Source organism: Vicugna pacos, chromosome 7 (assembly GCF_048564905.1).
Source record: "Vicugna pacos chromosome 7, VicPac4, whole genome shotgun sequence".
In the NCBI taxonomy this organism is placed as follows: domain Eukaryota; kingdom Metazoa; phylum Chordata; class Mammalia; order Artiodactyla; family Camelidae; genus Vicugna; species Vicugna pacos.
This window is the reverse complement of record NC_132993.1, coordinates 3,016,543-3,037,335: the sequence shown is the minus strand read 5'-3', so window position 1 is coordinate 3,037,335 and position 20,793 is coordinate 3,016,543. Positions and strand designations below refer to the sequence as shown.

General features: G+C 51.6%; 1 protein-coding gene across 3 annotated transcripts in view; it reads left to right on the top strand.

Annotated features, from left to right (window-relative positions):
- Positions 1 to 20,793, top strand: part of DPP6 (dipeptidyl peptidase like 6) — an 837,334-nt gene that overhangs the window by 408,518 nt on the left and 408,023 nt on the right. The window contains exon 1 of one of the 3 annotated variants that reach the window (XM_072964104.1): positions 17,533 to 17,947. The exons of the other annotated variants lie outside the window; for them this stretch is intronic. Coding sequence (XP_072820205.1) covers positions 17,891 to 17,947 — 57 coding nt within the window. The 5' untranslated portion in view covers positions 17,533 to 17,890. Of the gene's footprint in view, positions 1 to 17,532; positions 17,948 to 20,793 lie in introns of those variants that run through there. 3 annotated transcript variants of the gene reach the window in all.

Below are 20,793 nucleotides of genomic sequence, written 5' to 3'. Positions count from 1 at the left end.
CAGGAACAAGACAAGGATGCCCACTCTCACTGTTTTTATTGAACATAATATGGGAAGTCCTAGCCACAGCAATCAGACAAGAAAAGGAAATAAAAGGAATCCAAATGGGAAAGGAAGAAGTAAAACTGTCACTGTTTGCAGATGATGTGATACTGCACATAGAAAATCCTCAAGCTGCCACCAGAAAAGTACCAATAAAGTATTTTTAAGTTAAGGTATGTATCTTGTTGTTTTTAGACATAACACTATTGTACGCTTAATAGACAACAGTAGGGTGTAAACATAACTTTTCCATGCACTGGAAAACCAAAGGTTGCGTGTGATTTGCTTTATTGCAATGTTGTCTTTATTGTAGTGGTCTGAAACTAAACCCACAGTGTCTCAAAGGTATGCTTCTGTGTGTGTGTGTGTGTGTGTATGTGTGTGTGTTTAAAAACACAGCTATACTAAGTTTCTGTGAGAAAGTATTTTTAAAAAGTGAAGAGATGGTGACATAATGAATATTATAATTTTTGAGAAGCGTGGTAGGTTCTTATATTTCCCATGAGAAAAAGCATTACTGTCCCAATGCAGAGGTGATCTCCATTTCACTTGAGGACGGATGGTCACTGCTGTGCATTTTATGAAATATATGCCGAGCACTGTGTGTTTAGGAAATAGAAAAGGCAAAGTCTGTAAAGAGATAACAGTTTAACTTTTTGCAAGAAAACTTGGGCGTGTTTTTCATTCTGACAAACGGACAACAAGCAAGACAAGGGTCTACTTTGTAAACCTGTTTCACCTTACATTCTCAAGAACCATTTGTCGTCTGTCTTCCCCAATCGTACTGAAATATACCTCCAAGAAAATACAGCTAATTCCTCAATACTGTTTTTTTTTAATATGTGTGCTCTGGATGTGTGTGCTAAATATTTCAGAGTTTGTATGCCCTATGTGGGAAAAGAATCAATTCAGTTTTTCAAAACCGCAGAACTGAGAAGAGCACCTACGTTTTACAGAAAGGGCAGGAGGAGTCGCTGAGGCGGGAGATGGTTTTGTCCAATGACGGGGATAAGAAGACGTGGTCCCCCACCCAGGCCCTGAGTCAGCCTCCATCTCCACCGACAGCCCTGGGCAATTTCATCCTCCTTTTCTTTTCAGTTGAAGCATAGCTGATCTGCAGTGTTGCGTTAGCTTCCAGGGGAGGAAGACAGAGATCATACGTGTCACTTACATGTGAAATCTGCAACAGGGCGGTTCATCATCTTCGCGCACCCGAAGCAGCAGGAGTGACTGTGACGCTTAACCTCCAGCTGTGTGTTCGGGGCAGACACTGAGCCTCTGGGTCCTTGGGGCCATGCAGGTCACAGGTGCCTCGGGCCATCGTGGGAAGTGGACCAGACAGGGCAGTGGTGCTCCCTTAGATAAAGGCAGCAGGGCCGTGTGTCCATCTGATGGCCTGGCAAGGAGACAGCTTCACCTGTGGAGTGACTGTGAGGAGCACGTTCTCCACCAGGCAAGGGGATTATTGACAAGATTTTCATTTTGAGGCACAGCTCCTCGAATGTCCAGAGTCAGTGGCCAGCTGGCCTTCAAGCGCAGACCTCACACGGCCCTGTCCCTGTCCTGAGCCGTCTGTGTCTTCCCGGTGGAGCTTCTCTGTGGCCTTGGGGACCATCTCCGTGGTGCCGAGGAAACAGCTCTCCTGCCCTGACGCTCCCTGGCCCCTGAGGCCGCTGCCTCGTCGTCCACACCCCCGACCAGCTCCGCTCCTGGGATGTCCATGCTTCAGGGAGGCTTGTCTTCTGAGGGCGCTGGAGGCTTACGAGGGGAGGGAGGACAGAAATCCACCTTCCCGGACACTTGGGGGTGTTCGGTTTCAGCGCGGCTGATCTTGCGTCTGTAAATGCAGAGGGGGGTCCCTCCTCCTGGTGGGGTTGGCTGTCTCAGGTTTGGACAAATCCTACTTGGTGCAAAAAAACAACCTCCCAAGTTAGTGTTGGCTGTCATCTGGTTTAGGTAAGTGTCATGCCGTCATGCAGCTGGACAAACCTCACGTGGACGTACCTTCTGCATTGCCATCATTTCCCAAGAACCCTGTCCTCAAGAGAAGAAGAGAGAATTAACAGCAGAGCTGCCGTGTAGACGGGAGCTGGGAGCAGCAGAGGGACAGGGCGCACGGCCGGCCTCCCGCCAGGCCCATCTGTGTGGCGGGCCGACACCGGCAGCTCAGTCATGCTTCTGGAGCCAGACTCCCCGCAGGGCCGGCAGAAGGGGCTCTTGTCACTTTCCACCTTCCCTCATTAAACAGCAGCGTCTGGTAGAGCAGGAGGTGGCGGTGGGGGGGCTGCCCAGAGATGGTCCTGCTATTTTTGTCCCCGAATCACTGAGGGTATAACAGGTGAGGGGGCAGCGTCCATCTTGAAGGTGACTGCGTCATTTTAGAGGATTTGGCCATCACCCCTGGAGAGAACTTCTACAGAAAATGAGGCTGATAAAAATGGGCTGAGGCCACTGCCACCCAGGGGAGTGTGAGGGCTTCCCCCAATGCCCTGGCCCCCGGGCATCTCAAATCTGGCCCCCCGATGCCCCGGCCACACCCCTCCCTGAGCTCGGGATCTCTGGAGTCATGAGAGCCTTCCTCTGACTTCTGGAGTCTGCTTGTCTGAGACTTACCGAGGGGTGTGATGGTGGCAGGTGGCGGGGGGGGGGCTCGCTCATTGTTGATGTGACACAATGCAGTCCCGCAGTGGAGCCCGGGGAGCTCTGCTGGGCGAACCTCCTGCCCAGAGATGGGGGAGGGGTGTGAGGCGAGGGGGTGGCAGGGAGGGGGTGAGACCTTGGAAGTCACGACACACAAGGCAGGACTGATCGGTGAAGGACTGGAACTGGACGTGGGACCGGGGAGCCACGGTGCCCATGTGGCAGAGTGAAGCCACCACTGACCCCATATCACCCCTCCACACATGAGGAGGACTTGTGAGCGCAGGACAGGGTCCCCCGGATGCTCCCCTTACCGGTTTCCTATTGTAGGGCCGGCAGCCACGTCCAGGGGACTCGGGATGAGAGGACTGGGCCGCCTGCACTCTGCGGCCGACTCGCTGAGGGACCCCAGACCGGTAGCACACCTGCCATCTGCAACAACTACTCCTCTCGAGAGGGGAGACGATGTATGCCTTGCCCGCTTTTTAAGGCAGGCTTGAATAATATGACATCATATGTAAGGGCGCAGGTTATCCTCCCTGTGGAAGCCATGACTCACATAAAGCAGTTTCATCCCCGAGATGACTCCCTCTGAGCTTTGCTCCTTGCAAGTGGCAGAGGAAGAAGCCGGTGTGACCGTGAATGCTTCAGCTATTATCTATCGAGCACCTGCTCCACGCCGGGCGCTGGTTTAAGGCCTTATAATGTGCTGATGAATAAAGCAGATTGTAAATTTCTGCCCCGGGACTTGGTATCCTCATGGACACTTGAAGAAACCTGATTCTACTTAAAGTGAATGCACAGGGGAAGTTATATGCAGAACGTGACAATCATGGGCGACACAAAAATAAATTTCAGGAGAGATTGATTTTGAAATTAGTGTAGTGCTCACAGGCTCTGCCACTCCGAGACTGACAGCCTGTCACCTGTCTGTCTGTACTTGTGAAGTGCAATGAGTAATGTGTGTCAGGAGTGTGGACCGGGTTGAACAAAGAGGAAGGCTTGCAGAGTGGCATAAAAAGGCAGTTCCAGGCAGAAGAGGATGCTGATGAAAGAAGAGAAAAGCTGGCCGTGAGAGTTAGTGGAGTCTCAAAGGATAGCAGAGGAGAAACGGGTGGCAGGAGGCACATCCAGGTGAGAAACAAGAAGCCACCCTCAGCCGAGGCAGAGAAGCATTTGAGACTCAGTAAATGACCCAGACGCCACTCCCCACTCAGCGGCAGGACCAAGCTCTCCGTGTGGCACAGCAAATGCAGGCCAATGGCCACCAAGCCCACGACCGAGAGTCCTTCCCATCTGAGTCCCATCGCTGGACCAGTGGCTTGCGGGGCACTGGTGGTACCTGATTCAGAGTCAGAGACACCGGCACTGTGCCCCTTTGGGCTGGTTCAATCTTCTCATTTCCACAATGGACATCCTCACTTAGGGAGCACCTGCTGTGTGCAAAGCACGAGGTGGGCGGGGCACAAGCGAGCAAGGCTGGCAGGCACCTGCCCCTGCAGGACCCCGGCTGGGTAACAAAACCAGAGGGGGTGGTGACCTCTCCGAGTCACACAGCCCGTGTGAGTGGCAGACCCTGCGCTGACACCAGGGAGCACACCTTCCTCCTCCAGGGGGCAGGACTGACATCGCATTTGTGTGGACTTTTGCTCAGCGAGCCCCCTCCAGAGTCCAGGGAACAAACACCATGTGAACTGGGAGCCGGATGTGGACAGCGTGCAGGGTGTCAGTCTGCTGGGGAGTCTACAACAAAATGCTGTAGCCGGGGGCAGGGGGGTGCTCATAAGTAACTGACACTTATTTCTCATTGTTCTGGAAGCTGGAAGCCCAAGATCAAGGCGCCGGCAGGTTCAGTGGCTGGTGGGGTCGTTCTTGGTTCGTATCTTCTCACCGTGTCCTCACGTGGCGGGAGGCGCGAGGCAGCCCTCAGGGCCTCCTTCCCCAGGACACCGATCCCACTCGTGAGGCTCTGTCCGCAGGACCTGGTCACCCCCTAGTCGTCCCATCTCCAAATGCCATCACACTGGAGTTTGGTTTTAACATATGAATTTGGGATGGGGTGGGGGGGCAGACGCGAATATTTATTCTAAAGTCAGCACTGAAGCTAAACGTCCTGAACCCGGAGTTACTCTTGCCCCATGAGCCACACGGACCAGATTAATCAAAATAAGGAACCCAGGAGCCCTCGGGTTGAAATACAATAGTTGGAGGGACCAGAACGCTTGGCAGAACAGTCGATGGAGAGGCTGTTGAAAAAGAAATGGGGCGTAACCAGTACGGTGTATCCCCACCGTCACAGAATTGCTGCGCAGTGAGTTCCACGTGGGCCCAGCGAGCGCCAGGGAAAGAGGACGAGTGAAAGGCGGAAGTGAGGGACGCGTCTCTGATGTTGGCGGTCCCTCGCTCCGGGCTTTCCAGGGGGTTATCTGTGTACTGTAGCTAAATTTAGCCAAAGAAAATGGATCCACTCTTAATTGGTCAACAGGTTCTTTGAGGTCAGCCTCGATATACACTTTTAATTTTTCTTTTTTATCCATCCGCACTGTTTCACTGCGGGCGCTTCCTATTTCTTGCTTGGACGACTCCAGAAACTTTCTAAGCTGGTATCCCTGTCCTGGTTCATTCTCCACACGCTGAAAAGAGACCTTCCTAAATGGCAGATCTGCTCATGACAGTTCATTGCCTACATCATTTCATCCATTGTCTGCCGGGTAGAGTTTGTTCCGTTAACAAACAGGACGCCTCATAATCTGAACTTGGCCAGCTCCACACCTCCCAGCCCACTGTGCGCCCCAGCACCCGAGATGCCCTGCAGCCCCTCAAAGGGCCTTCCTGGCCATTGCCACCCTTCCTCTGTACCCGATGTCCCACGGCCCAGTCCTCTCTCCACTAGTCACCCCGGCCCCTGTGACTCCACTGGGACTTCTTACAAAAGCCGTCGAGAACCACGGGTCCGTTGATCTTGCTCAGCACACACTTGCCTTCGCGTTCATCTGGAGATACTGTCTGTCTGTCCGCCTTCCCACGAGACTGGGAGCCCTTCAAAGCCAAGGCTGATTTCTTTAAATAGAATTCTTTTTTTTTTTTGGTGGGGAGGGGTGGTTAGATTTATTTATTTGTTTACTTATTTATTTTTTTTAATTAAAGTATAGTCAGCTTATAATGCTGTGTCAGTTTCTGGTGTGCAGACTAACTTCAGTCGTACGTGTATATACGTTCCTTTTCATGCTCTTTTTCATTAGAGGTCACTGCAAGATACTGAGAAGAGCGCCCTGTGCCCTAGAGAAGAAACCTGTTGTTTGTCTGTTCTGTGTCTAGCGGCGTGTGTCTGCGCATCTCGACCTCCCTGTGAATTGACCACACGGACCGCGCTCTTTCCCGCCTGGCATCATGCTCAGGACGGGCTTTGAGAACGTGTCAGTCATCCTGGTTTCCATCTTGCTTCCTTCGGAGGCGCAGCTCCAGCGCGGCTGCCGTCCTGGGGCGCTGCGCTCAGCACAGGCCAGTCTTTCCGTCCCAGCGCGGCCGGGCGTCTTGGTGAGCGACGCGGTCGGTCACGAGCCCTCATCCGCTTCAGGTGCGCTCTCCCCGCCGCGCCGGGGCCCTCGGCCTGGCACGGTGGCCTGCGGGTGTGTTGGAAAGGGGGCCTTACTGGGTGCTGGAGGCTGAGGCTCCCGCATCAGCGTCTGAAAGCGTCCAGGAGCAGCTGCGGGGCCAGGGCACCCTCAGAAAGGGCGGGAAAGGCCTGGAATGAACGGGAGCCCTAGGCCCACAGGCAGGCGCAGCGTCCCCCCCAGAACCTGGAGCAGAGCTTTCTCGTCTGTCACACGTGACCCCACTTCCCCAAAGCTTCGCAAAACCACACCCTTGCTGAGAGCTGTGTCCGCTTCTGTTTTCTGTTTTATTCTACTTTCTCTCCTTTAACGCTGGTTGGCATGCTAAATGGCAGAATCAACTTCATGACATGAACCTTGTTTTCCTTAATTTTCCTGAGAGGGTCGTTGTCTTCCGTGGTTGTCCCTGAGCTCTGCCCCCCGGGGGACCCGGGGGGCCTCCCACTCAACACTCAAGCGCAGACACACGCTCTCTTTTTGTTGTGATTGGATAGGCCGGGCTCTGGTTCTTAAGGATTTTAACCTAGTTCTCATTTCAGCCAAAGATGCACTGAGGGGCTCGGAACCTTCCACGCTTGTCTGACGAGGTGAAGACCCGTCCCTTCCTCGAGCGGGTGTCATCTCTGATTTCTGAAGTGTTCGAAGTGTTCCCCCTCAGTGGGCATCGTTCATCCTTTCATCCTTCTTCCTTCGAGAGGCCGTCTTGGGTGGGGAGCCGGGTGGACCCGAAGAGGGCAGATGCTGAGGCACGGGTGGGGTGGGTGGACGGGGTCCCAAGTTCCAGGCAAGCCCCGTCTCCCACCCTTGTCCTCTTGGCGGTGTGAGGGACAGTCCCTGCAGCACGGTTTGAAAGCATCTGGCTGGGCCAGTCCAGCCTTCGTCCTCTGGACGCTGTCCCGCCCTCCCAGGGCGACCTACATGCTGGCTTCCACCTCGCAGGCCCCGTGACCACCCTGCGCTCCGCAGCTCCGCGCGGGACGTCGCGCGTTGTGAGTCTGTCTGGATTTATTTTCTGGTGCTGAGTTGCCTGCAGTGAACAGTCTGGTGTTGCCTCTCCTGGAGCATCGTGAGGAGGGAGGCGCCTTCCTCTTGATTTCTGTCGAGGCAACACTCAGGTTTTCTGAAAGTTCTCTCCCGAACACATCCACTTTTCTGTTGGTTTCTGTGTACTAAGCACAGGAGATACAAAGAGGAAGACGTGGCCTTAAGGTGACGTCAGCCCCGCAGTGGGAAGCACCACTGAGCGGCCCCGGATCACCCAGTGGGTCTGATTTCGCTCTGACGACATGCTGCGAGCCGTCTGCTGCTGTGGGTGTTTAGCAGCGGAAGCCTGGACGTGGGGCTTACACGTGGCCAGCACGTGAACGGACCTGGGGTGTGCAAATAAGAAATCAGTAAAACTCATTCCTTTGACTGACAGGCAACGCATCATTTTATGTGGGCCTTGCCCTGGAGAAACCCACAGTGGGGCTAGGAAGCCAGGCAGGGAAGTGGGCCACGATGCTGTGATGTGACAAGGACTTCACATAAGTATGGGACATAAAAAGTGTGATGGGAGAACAATGAGGCAAGGGATGAAGTCTAGGGGCCGGAGGAGGTGGTATTTGAACTGGGCATTGAAGGATGAATAGGAGCTTCTGAGCGAGGAGGGGCTGGGGCGAAGCCAGTGCTAGTGCTTTGATGTTTTCTTTGACTCTCCTTTGCCAGTGCCCTTGCTTTGTTGTTACCGCCCAAGAGAAAACACCAGGTGTCTTAGATTGCCACTGTTTATATGTGTCTCCAATATAAGGGGACCGTTTACTCTGTCATTTACACTCATCCCCAAAGCCAAATCAGATGTGTTTTGCAAAGTTGGATGAGAGCGACTTCATTAGCTGCTCCTTCTCTGGGAATGTCCTGCACGAAGCTGCTTATTTACTGATTCGGTGTTGAAAACGAAGCAGGAGAACTTAAAGGCTTGGTGGGACCTGTTACGTAAGACGTGTTCCCACGGGGGTGTGAAAACTCTTCCGGACCCCGATCTGCTTGCTACACAGCCCCGCCCCGACAAGAAGGCAGGAGGTGAGCAGAGGTTCTGGGAAACCAGACAGGATGCAAAACACAAGCCAGGAGGGTGACCCGGGGGCTCCTTTGAGGACATCTGCCCTGAAACAACCATTGATGACAGTGTGACAGCAGGAGTGTCTGAGTCCCCCGCTGCGCCGAGAGTTACCCAAATAACAGGGGAGCTTGTGCACAGCTGGCCTCGTGAACAGCCCCAGAAACTTCAGCTGGGGCCGCTGGAGACCATAAACAAGGCATCTGCCGAGCGGCTGTTGCCAAGGTCACCCTGGCGGTGTGAGGCGCCCATGGGGGAGCGGGCATTGCCAGCCGTGACCCATGAGTGGCCAGCTCGGGTGGCCCCCTGCCTGGGTGCCAGGGTGCCCTTGCTCTTTGCCTGAGTTTAAAGGTACGAGATGGGTCAGGGGGAGAGGGCAAAGGCAAAGCGATTTGAATGGAATCAAGCTGCTTCGGATGAAACATGAAACATTTGCAACAAGGTTTTCAAAACGTCACACGGTTAGCCTTGCGTCTGGTCCCCCTGCCAGCTGAACAGGGGCTGCCATCTAACAGCCAGGGCATGAACAGAGCTGGGAGATGGTTTAAGAGGTTTTTGCATAATGGCAGTTTTGAGAAATTTGATTATCACCCTTGGAACGTCTACCTGGACTCAAAAACAGACCTTTCCAGCTGGAAGGCATTTGGGGAACGTGCCGCTTCTGCGCAGAGAGCGGAGAGCTGGCCTTAGCTGTGGATTCACGCCAGGCCCGTCAATCAGAGCACCCTCCGTGTGACCTTGGGCAAATGATCCGGTCTCTCGAAGCCTCCGTTGTCTTATCTGTGAATTAAGAATCAAACAGCTATTTCCGGCACTGTTGTGAAGATTGAATAAGATGATACAAGTGACATGCAGGGCTCCTGTACGTTTTATTTTGACTCTCTCCACCGTTACTGACAGAGGTGCAGTTTGCATCACGCTGGCACCAGAGGTCCAAGCAACGCCCACGCCTGCCTTCCTCCCCCTCCTTTGTCCTGGGCGCCCTCCCTACCTGTCTTCCTCCCTCCCCCTGTCCTTCTCCTTACTCAGCTCATAATCTATTTCCTTTTCATCAGCACTTGTTATGTTTGGTGGGTAGCTTTGTGTTTGCATGTGTTTTCGCAAAACACATATTTTCTGTGAATGCATCTTTGTTTGTTAAATAGTTTGGGTTTATGTATACATGCATATATGTGATTTATGTAAATATATATTTACATATATATACATAGGTGTATACATGTGTCAACGTGTCTATATTTCTCTTTTTTTGCCCTAAGCACTGTGTTTATAATCTGTCTATGCTGCTCTGTGTACACATTACCTTGCTTTTTGTCACTGCTTAGCTCTGCGTGGTATGTATCCAGAGCATTCTGCACATCCCTGCTCAAGGATGGGTACCCAGGTTGATTCCAAAGCCCCTCCCCACCGCCACCATCACATCTTTCTCCTTGGACTTCCTAAGGCATTTACGTGTTACAAGCTTCCCTCTCCTGTTAGACTGTGGCTGTGGGAGCACATTTTCTGACTTCTGTACAGAGCACATAATAGTTTCTCAGTAAACATGGGGCCGTTGGCTTCTTGGGCAGCTGGCACACTGGCTTACAAGCCTCCTGTGGCCTCTTCGCCAGGAAGAGTGGTTAGTACCACCTTACCTTGTAAAAGTTTCTTATCAGCAACGGAAACATCTTTTAGAAAAAGATGAAAATCATTCAAATGTGACTTGTAATTGAATTCCTCTGAATAAACCACATTATTCATTTCTCCAAACAAAGAATTATGAACACTTACTCTAAGTGATGGAGGCATGGATTCTGCAAACCATTTGAATGCTCTCAGGATTCCCAAATCCACGGGAGGTTCCTGCTTCCCGGGCACTGAACCCCATTCCATGGAACCGGTGTGGCACTGGGAGAGGATGCGCAGTGGAGGGTGTGTGGAGGCTCCGGGGTCGAGCCCCAGGCTCCCGACAGGGAGTGAGACACTGACAGCAGTGGGGGTGGGGGGACCGCCGCCAGGAGAGGAGGCAGTTGCGTTCCTGTGGATGTGCCTTCTCGGCTGATGGTAGGAAGCGCTAGGCCTTCTCCCTGTGGTCTTCCCTTCTGCAGGGTGGGAGACATGGTCGGCCCTGAAACAAGGTTTGTTTTTCTGTTGAATGCGTGACTCTGAGCGAGCCGATGTAACTTTGATGGCTGTGTAACCAGGTCACTCTCGACCTGGGGTCTGCAAACCTTCCCTGCAAAGGACCAGAGGGAAAGCATTTTACACTTCACAGGTCACGTGGTCTTTGCTTCAGTGTAAACTCTGTCCTCGTAGCACAGGAACTGCCCCTGGACCACACGTGAATGGACGGGCTCAGCCGTGTCCCCGCAAAACTGCGTTTCAAATAACAAGCAGTGGGCTGGCTCTGGCCCGGGGCCCAGTGCGTGCAACCCAAGCTGGAAGCTCACACGTTTGCTGCATCTAGAGATCCACACACGTTTAGCAGGTCTCCTTAGACAGACCAGCTCCCGCGTCTTCCTGACTTGATTGGCTATAGTTTCAGGGGGACAGTTTTTTTAATTGAAGTATAGTCGATTGACGATGTTGCGTTAATGGCTGGTGTGCAGCATAGTGCTTCCTTTATACACACATATATATTCCTTTTCAGGTTCTTTTTCATCATAGGCCATTACAAGGTATTGAGTAGCGGTCCCTGTGCTGTCCAGCAGGACCTTGCTGTTTATCCGTTTGTATATAGTGGTGGTGTGTATCCGCTAGTCCCAAACTCCTCATTTATCCCTCCCCACCCACTTCCCCCTTCGGTAACCGTAAGTTTGTTCTCTATGACCGTGAGTCTGTTTTGTAAATAAGTTCTTTTGTGTCTTTTTGTTTTAGATTCCACATATGCGTGATGTCTTACGATATTTTTCTCTCTCTCTCTGGCTTACTTCACTTAATATGATGATTTCTGTGTCCATCCACGTTGCTGCAAATGGCTTATTCTTTTTTTATGGCTGAGTAGTATGGATATTTATATACACCACAGCTTCTTTATCTAGTCATCTGTCACTGGACATGTAGGTTGCTTCCATGTCTTAGCTGTTCTAAACAGTGCTGCTGTGAACATTGGGGTGCCTGTATCTTTTCTAATTAGAGTTCCCTCCAGATACATGCCCAGGAGTGGGATTACTGGATCACATGGTAAGTCTATTTTTAGTTTTTTGAGGAATCGCCATACTGTTTTCCGTAACGGCTGCACCAATTTACTTTCCCCACAGCAGTGTAGGAGGGTTCCCTTTTCTCTCCACACCCTCTCCAGCATTTATTGTTTGTGGGCTTTTTAAAGATGGCCATTCTGACTGGTGTGAGGTGATACCTCATTGTAGTTGTGATTTGCATTTCTCTGATAATTAGCAATACTGAGCCTCTCTCATGTGCCTGTTGGCCATTTGTATGTCTTCAATGGAGAAATGTTTGTTTAGGTCTTCTGCCCATTCTTGGACTGGGTTTTTTGTTTTTCTGTTACTGTATTGAGCTGTTTGTATATTCTGGAAACTAAGCCCTGGTCAGTTGCATCATCTGCAAATACTCTCTCCCATTCTGTAGGTTGTCTTTTCATTTTATTTATGGTTTCCTTTGCTGTGCAAAAGCTTCTAAGTTTAATTAGGGTCCACTTGTTTACTTTTGCTTTTATTTCGACCGCCTGGGTAGACTGCCCTAGGAGAGCACTGCTGAGATTTATGTTAGGGAACGTTTTGCCTGTGTTTTCTTCTAGGAGGTTCATGGTGTCTTGTCTTATGTTTAAGTCTTTAAGCCACTTTGAGTTGGTTTTTGTGTGTGGTGTGAGGGAGTGTTCTAACTTCTTTGATTTACAGGCATGGGGGGGTAGAACATTCAACAACACTGTTAGCAGTAATATGAAGAGAAGACAGAGAGGAACTTGTACTGTATTAATTTGAGCCCAGGTAAGAGAGAAGTTTCTTTCTCTCTTTTGTGTATGAAATTTGGAGTTTAGCAGCCCAAGAATGTGACAGCTACTTCTTCTCACAAGACCCTTCTGTTTTCTCCCATGAATGGTCTTGATTTCATGGTTTAAGATGGTAGCAAGCATTCGAGGTAGAAAGATGGGAAAAGGTAGGGGTGGTGGGGGAGGGGCAGTGGAGAAGAAGAGTAAGTTAAGAACATTCACCCTGACAGATGCATTACTAGTCATTTCTACTTATCACCTGTCATAGCTGTTTTTATGTGTCAGCGTGGTCAAACGAGATGTTGCTGTGGAGGATTTGGGCTTTTTAATGTGATTAACTTTAAATTAGTAGACTTTTCAGTAAAGCAGATTACTCTCCGCGATGTGGTGGGCTTTGCCCAATCAGTTGAAGGATTTAAGAGGAAAGAGACTGATCACGCCAAGAAAGAGGAAATTCTGCTACCAGATAGTCTTTTCCCTGGGTTTCCAGCCTTCTGGTCTACCCTACCCTGTAGATTTCAGATTTGCAAGCATGCACAATGGAGTGAGCCAATTCCTTGAATTCTTTAAACTAAACCAATCTCCCTCTCTCTCTCTCTCTCTCTCTGTTCTGTTTCCCTAGAGAAACCCAGTCTTCAGGAAACATCCATGTTCTCCTCCCCCCTGGTCATTTTCAGTATGTGTATATATATAAACTCTTTTTTTTTTAAATTTGCTTCTTTGGATCCTGGCCTGACTCTCCAGGGAATCTTACCTAGCTACCCATATTTGCTTTTGTTTTCAGGAAACTGTAAGCTAGAAGAGGCTTCCCTTGCAGATGGTTCATGCTTAAAAAAAAAAAAACTTCCAGTATCTCACTCTAAGGGCCTTCTGATCTCAACCTTACAGCAGCAAGGCAGCCAGCATAGGTGGTTTCTTGTAGGTGGCTTCGCTGTCTGCACCTAGTAGCTGCTTGATGAAGACTCGCTGATGGAGAGATTCTTGCAGCAAAGCTGTTTAGCTGATTGGATATTCAGGGCCAGGTGAGTGGAAATCAGAGGGGTGAGAAATTGTGTGGAGCTGCAGAGGGATCCAGGTCTGCCTGTCCCCAAATAAACCTAATGAGCTGAACCTGTGCCAGCTGCCCTTGTCAGACATGCCTTGGGGGAGAGACAGGATGGAGGCCGGCTCATGGCCACGGGACGAGCCCCTGTCCAGGTGCCCCTGCCCCAGACTGCTGTGCCTCGGGTCCACGCAAGGGAGCTGATGGCCGGATCTGAGAGGTTTCTAGTAGAGCTGGGCAACAGTGCCAGCTGCGATGGGAGGTGAGTAACGTGGCAAGACAGGCAGCTGGTGGCGTCTTCCTTGGCAGGCGGGCTGCCGCGCTCTGCCAGGCTCAGCTGCCCATGTCCGGCAAGTGCAGGGAAGAGTGGGCGGGGCCGAGAAGCAGGCTTCAGTGGAGAGCCCGCTCGGTGCTCCAGGAAGGTGCTCAGCTGCAGGATGAAGCTACTTGGCTTGCAATGGCTTCTCTCCCACCCCCTTGGCACAGGGAGCCACTCACCAGGGAAGGGCTGAGTCCCTCCTGCGCTCCTTCAAATGCGCTCCTTCCTAGGTCCGCACAGGGACTTGCCCAGAGGGAGGACTTGGCAGGACACTTTAAGCTGCCTGCCACCTTGCAGGAGCTGAGGAGTCGGGACCCGAACTGTCCTTTGGAGAATCCAGGGAACGGGTTCCTGCCCGGGCGCTTGCCAGGGTCTAAAGAGATGCAGGGAGCCTGCATGTGCGCCTGTCAGGTAGCAAGGGTTCTGACGGAGCAGAACAGGACCTAAATGCTGGCTCTGCCATTTCCTACTGACTGTGACTTTGGAGGAGCTACTTAATCATTTTAAGCCTCAATTTTCTCATTAGTAAAGTGAGGCTACCATGTGTTAGGGGCTGAATTGTGCCCCCCACCATTTATTTATATATTTATTTTGAAGTATAGTCAGTTTACTATGTTTTTCAATTTCTGGTGGACAGCGTAATGCCTCAGTCACACGTGTACATACATGTGCTCCTTTTCATATTCTTTTTCATTGTAGGCCATTACAAGGTGTTCAGTATAGTTCCCTGTGCTGCACAGTAGGCCCTTGTTGTTTATCTATGTTATGTATAGCAGTGTGTGTGTGCAATTCCAAGCTCCCAGTTTATCCCTCCCCACCCCGTTTCCCCACTCCTGGTGACCGTAAGTTTGTTTTCTACGTATGTGAGTCTGTTTCTGTTTTATAAATAAGTTCATTTGTGTCTTTTTTTTTTTTGGTTCCACCTATGAGTGATATCATATGGTATTTTTCTCTCTTTCTGGCTTACTTCACTTAGAATGACCATCTCCAGGTCCATCTATGTTGCTGCAAATGGCATTATTTTATTCTTTTTTATGTCTGAGTAGCATTCCATTGTATAAATATACCACACCTTCTTTATCCAGCTGTCTGTCGGTGGACATTTAGATTACTTCCATGTCTTGGCTATTGTATATAGTGCTACTGTGAACATTGGGGTGCATGCATTTTTTCAAATTAGACTTCCCTCCAGATATACGCCCAAGAGTGGGATTGCTGGATCACGTGGTAACTCTATTTTCAGTTTTTTGAGGAATCTCCATACTGTTTTCCATAATGGCTGCACCAAACTACATTCCCACCAACAGGGTAGGAGGGTTCTGTTCATTTATTTCTGCTTGTTTGTTATACTCCACATATGACTGAAATCATATTTGTTTTCCTGTCTGACTTATTTCACATAACAGATTTATAAATGTCCAGTGCAGTGTTGTTAACTAGAGAGCTGTGTTTGAAGCAAAGCTCTAGAACTTTCTCATCTGGCATAACAGAAATTTTATACACGTAGAACAGCCAGCCACTCCCCATGCCCCCTTCCCCCTCTGCCAGCCCCTGGCAGAGCCATTCTATTCTCTGCTTCCTTCCGCGAGTGTGACTGTTTTAGATTCGTCATGTAAGTGGAATCACGCAGTATTTGTCCTGTGACTGGCTTACTTCACTCCCTGTGATGTCCTCTGGGTTCATCCTTGTCTGAGTTGGCAGGAAGTCCTACCCTTTCTCTTTGAAAAGCAGTCAAAGTCAAAATATGCAGTAAAGTTGGCTACTGGGTACCTGGTGCCAGAAAGACCCACAGAAAGGTTCCGAGTGGCACAACCTGGCCTCCATCAACCCACCATTCGAGAGCCTTTCCACCAGATATAGTTGAAGGAGGGGTGTGAGACCTGGGAGGGGCTGGCCAGGCAAGCGCCCAAGGGACCTGCAGATCTGAAGCCAGCAGGAGACTCCTTTGAAGTATCAGGATAATCTTGCAAATGTGCATAAACTTTGCATTCTACCCATATTCATTTTCGATGTAGAGTAACACTTAAGGCCTTTACTGAGAAGTCAAATAGAAGTGCCCGAAGGGTTTCAGATCACTCCCCACCGGACACAGCTGAGCACCCTGGGGGCCCCCGCCGACTTGGTTGGACCCAGGGAGCCAGCTGAGCAGGCGAGTCCTGTTTCCCTTTGCTTCTCTCCCTTTCCTGCTGGTGTCTCCGCCCTTGGGTATCAGTCCTGGGCGGTGCTCATGGACCCCGTGAGTTAGCAGTGGGTCCTTCCGCAGACGTTAACAGATGTTAAAATGGGTTTTAATTGAAGAGGGAACTCTGGAGGACAGACCAGTTCTAGGTGCTCAGGAATGAAACATTTTGCTGCAGGGGCTGCTGGTCTCACCCATCACCAAGGTCCCCGGGGGCTGCAGTGGCCCAGCCGTTCCAGGGGAGGGGTGCTGCTCATCTCACTGCCCAGGTCTCCTTTCTGAGTCTTTGCTGCGGGGCCTCGATGGCAGCTTTGCTTGGGGACCTCGCGCTGCACTGGCTGCATCTTTCCCTCAGGAGCATCACTGCACAGCGACTCCCTTGGGGGTCTGTGTGGCCTGGCGCACTCAGTCCAGCCCACCCGGGTGGTAACCCTTGCTTTAAACTCTCTGGTAGCAGGCCACAGACGTAGGGAGCCACCCCGGAAACTCCCCACCCTGCGGGGAAGTCTGAATACCAGGCGGACGCAGCAGGAGCCACAGCCTGAGCCGGTGGCAGGGATGTCGCACATTTTTTTTGTTTTTTTTGTTTTTTTTTTTTGCACTCTCGGCCAAGCCAGGCAGGCTCCCAGATGCCCGTACTGAACTTTGGGAATCTGCGCCAGATAGATACTTAGAATTTGGTTCAGGCTGCCGTCAAGGTGACCAGGCAATGCTGTCTGGACTCAACTGTCAATGCCAGAAAGGGACACGATGCCTGGGCTTTTGCTGGTGTGTGTTTGTTCTTGTAAGATGACGGGGGTCGGGGGGCCCTGGGAAGGAGCGGAACAAAGGGAAGTCTCCTGTTAAACACCTGGTAACTGGAAGTCTATCTGCTCTGCCTCCTCTCCACGAGGAAGTGCGCTGGCAACGCAGAGGGGCCGCAGAAGGCCTCTGCGCCCGGAGCGGCCCGGGTTCTGGAAGGCACAGGTGTTCCCACCTGCAAGCTACCAGCTGGTCAAGCCGGACGCAGTCTCCACACTGCGTTTCTCCTCCGCCTGTAACTCGTGTCCAGCCAGGGGCAGCGGCAGGGCGGGAGCAGTGTTGCTCGGGGACATCCAGCAGGGAGGGCAGGAGGCCACCTCTGTCCCTGCGTTCTCCTTGTGCCCAGGACTCGGCGGGAGCCCTTGAGTTCCTGTAAGGTCAGTCCATGGGCTTCTCTCTCTCTTTCTCTTTTTTTCTCTTAACCAACAGACACCCTTGAGGTCCTGGTTGATTTTCAAAAAGAAAAAGAAGCTTCTTTGAGTGAAAGGATGGAACATAATAAGTTCTCTCAATTTATTTAAAATAAAGGCCAAGGTTTCGATGGCTAGCGTTCCTGCAAACCCCGCACCCCGGGCAACAGAAGGGAAGCCATTCTTTGGTGCGCATGGAACACCTTCCTCCTCAAACGCCGCCGGGCACTTGGCAGAGGAGAGGAACAAAGCCCCTCGCCCTGTGGCCCCCGTAGCGGCCCCCTGCCCGGGAGCGACCTGCCGGCAGCACTGCTGCGGGGGCGCAGCTCCGGCCCCCTGAGCAGGTTGGCGGCCAGTTCCCGGGGCTGTAGCCACGCCCCGCCCGCGTCCCCTCCGCTCCCGGCGCCCCCTCCCCAGTCCCCTCCCCTGCCCGCCGGCCGAGCATGCGCCGTGCGCCGCGGGAGGCGGGCGGGAGCGGCGCGCATCGCTCGGGTCCCCTTCCTGCACCGCGCCGCCACTTGCCGGTTGCTAAGCAGTTATCATTGTTTCTGTGGCGATTGCAGAGGCCGTTGCTAATTGGAGAAGCCCCGCTGAGCCGCAGCATCTCCCCTCTTCGGATCCGCGCTCCGCTCTTTGCATTGAAAGAGAAAACTAGGCTGGCCTCCCCCGCGCCCTCCCCCACCCGACCCCAGTAGCCGTGTGATTTCGGAAGTATGGACTAAATCCTAGTCCTCCCGCCGACTAGACCCTGGTGGCCCCAAACTCCCCGGCAGATCGCACCGGCCCCCGGGCCGCTGCGCACCCCGGACAGGAGATCATGACTACAGCCAAGGAGCCAAATGCTTCAGGGAAATCCGTGCAGCAGCAGGAACAGGTAATGCTGCTTTCGGGAGTGTGCCCGGGTCTCGGTGTGCGTGTGTGTGCGTGCGCGCCCGCGGGTGTGTGTGTGTGTGTGTGTGTGTGTGTGTGTGTGTGTGTGTGTACTGAATGATTTTGTATTCGCATGACTGTGGCCACCTGAGCCACGGAGCTGGCCCGAGAAATGAAGTGCTGAGTGTGTGCTGGGGTCTGCCTTTGTCCTCTCCCCCACTTCTATTTTTGAAAGACCCTTGGTCCATCAGTAATGCACAGCCACAGGGAGCATCTGCCGAGGTGAACTTGAAGTAAAGGGACCTCCGGACAATGGCCTCTCTCAGAGCTGCAGAATTCAGCCCGTCTGCTGTGGAGGTTTCAACTACTTTGTAATTTGGGGGAGGGGGATGGAGGAGGTGGCTAAACTCCACCCCCCAAAATGTTCCATTTAATATTCCATTTATTTTGACTTTCCAGCAGGACTTTGCTCTGGTCTTAACACAAGTCGAAAGAAGACCTATGAGCTGTGCTGAAAGGACTTTTTTTGGATACCTGTGTCCCTTTTCCTCCTTTTAAAACTATTTCTGAAGGTATTACCAGGTCGCTGCTGTTCATCCTGGCATTTGGAGAGTACACTCTCCCAGCTAGAAAAGGCAGAGGAGGCACCGTGGGGACCCAGTGGGGCTCCAGCTGTGCAGTAGCAGGCCTTGGAGGGCTTGCAAGGATGGCAAGGACTGCATTGGTGTCCCCATATGACAGCAGGTGGCCTGAACGGCCCAGTGTCTGCAGACTCAGGAGTCGAGGGAAACCAGCAGGCTGTTATATTGTAATTCCCTTCTCAGAAGATCTTGAGGGTTCTTATCTTTTTTAATCGCTGCTTAGTTCTCCTCGGGCAGATCATTAAAATAGACCCTGGGAGACACCAGTGGATTCACAGAGCAGCTTCCTCAGGCCTTGTGAATCAGCAGTGGGGGCTGACCTTCCCTGCTTATTTTAGGGGTGTTGTGAGCAGTCACTTGCTGGGATTGGAGCAAAGAAAGGGGACCCCTCTAGAGTTCAGGAAGGCAGAGAGCCTCTCTGGGGACATTGCGTGACATCCCATCCTCAACTATTCAGAGACCTTATGAAGACAACTTTGGATCTGTTTTTCTTGCAAGCTGCCTTTTTGGGGTCATTTCCTTTAAGTCCATTTTCCCATTAAAAAAATGAGACCATCTTATTAGCTGAATCATCATCATTTAAAGAACTTAGATACAGTTTCACGTCTTCTGGGAAGAAGATTCTGTAAATGTGGAAATGCAGGGGTTCTTCTGTGCAGTGGGCAGGCTCGTGTGAGGGCCCATGCTCTGGGCAGCATGAACACGGGGGTTCTCGGTGGGCAAGGCAAGCCCTCCTCCTTTAAAATATTCTACAGGATATTTGTTCACTAAAGCAAAGTGTCCACGCTGAGTTAGCATCCTGTAACTGCCTGGGCTTCCTTGTAATACAGATCTCCTCCTCACTAGCTAGGAAATAGACCTGCCCTGGGCTTCCAGGCTCCGGCGAGGACTCAGGTGGCAGTTCCGACCATGGGACAGGAGCAGTGATTGGGGAGAGAGCACAGTGCTAAGCCCAAGGGCGGGCATGCAGAAGCCGGGTCTGTGTTACGTGGAAGGAGGTCCGTGGCTCTGCTCAGCTTGCTCTCGTTTTGCCTGATGCCGTCACCTGCCAGGAGAGTGGAAATGGTTAACCAGGGTGTGGGTTTGGGAGGACATATACAGGCTCTCGTTTGATTTTATACCTTTTGATCATGGGAAGCGCCTTACGCTTGAACCTGCTGAAATCGTGGAAGACTTCAGCTGGCCTGACACTGAAGACCAGGGGTGCGTGGTCTCAGGGAGCAGGTGGGATGTCCAGAAGCCGCTGTCCCGTCCCGTGCAGCTGTCCCCTTTCCCCTGCTCCCAGAGGGACGTGAGAATTGTAGTCCCTGGCAGAGGGCCTCAGAGCCCGCCCTGTGACGTCCAGCAAAGAGGAGGCCAGCAGCAGGGCAGGGAGCGGAGGCAGAGCGGGACGGAGGTCGGAGACCGCACATCTAAAGCCAACATGCCTGTAGGGGGCGCTGGCCGTGGTTTTAGCAAACTGCTCCAAGCACAGAGCGGCGGGTAACACAGCTCATGTAGACTGCTTCTTCCTCCTCCCTTATCGGTCAGTTTTCAAGAGACACAAAGTCTCTCTGTGCGTAGGCTGCTGAGCTCTGAACACGTCCTCCAATTCTACACATATTGCTCCCTTGTTTCTAATGAAGCTTTGGGGATGGCCCCTTTCCTAGGCTGGTAGCAATATGCTTCCCTTTTTTTTATTTTACGAGAGAGAAAGAGACACATGCTGGTTTGTGGTTTGCTTTGGTTTTTAAGTTGGGGATCATTTGATTGTGCTAATAACTTCGTGGCTGCCGCCAACTCACCAAGCCTTGTTCCTTGGTTGAAACTCTTAGCATTACCGAGAATTTCCATTTAATGTAGCCTGAAACTTGTTTTGAACAGTCTTTAAAATTCTTTGGTTCCTGCAGCAGACTACGCCGTAGTTCTTAGCAAGCTAACATGGGCGTAGTACAGTTTCTTACCTGCCTTGGTGGTTGGGAACCAGGCACGTGGGTGGCGGCTGGAAATGACTTTTACATGCTGAGGATTACTGCAGATTAATGAAAAAAAAATCAAAGGATTTTTACCTATGAATTAGAGATTGCCAAGTTTTTCCAATTTGTTTTCTAAAATATGTACTAAAAATAGATGACTCTGTAGAAAGAGTTTTATTAAATGATACTGTATGAACACTGAAATAAAATGGAGAAGAGACATCTAAAGGCCTTACTGCCTCTCTTTGGAGATG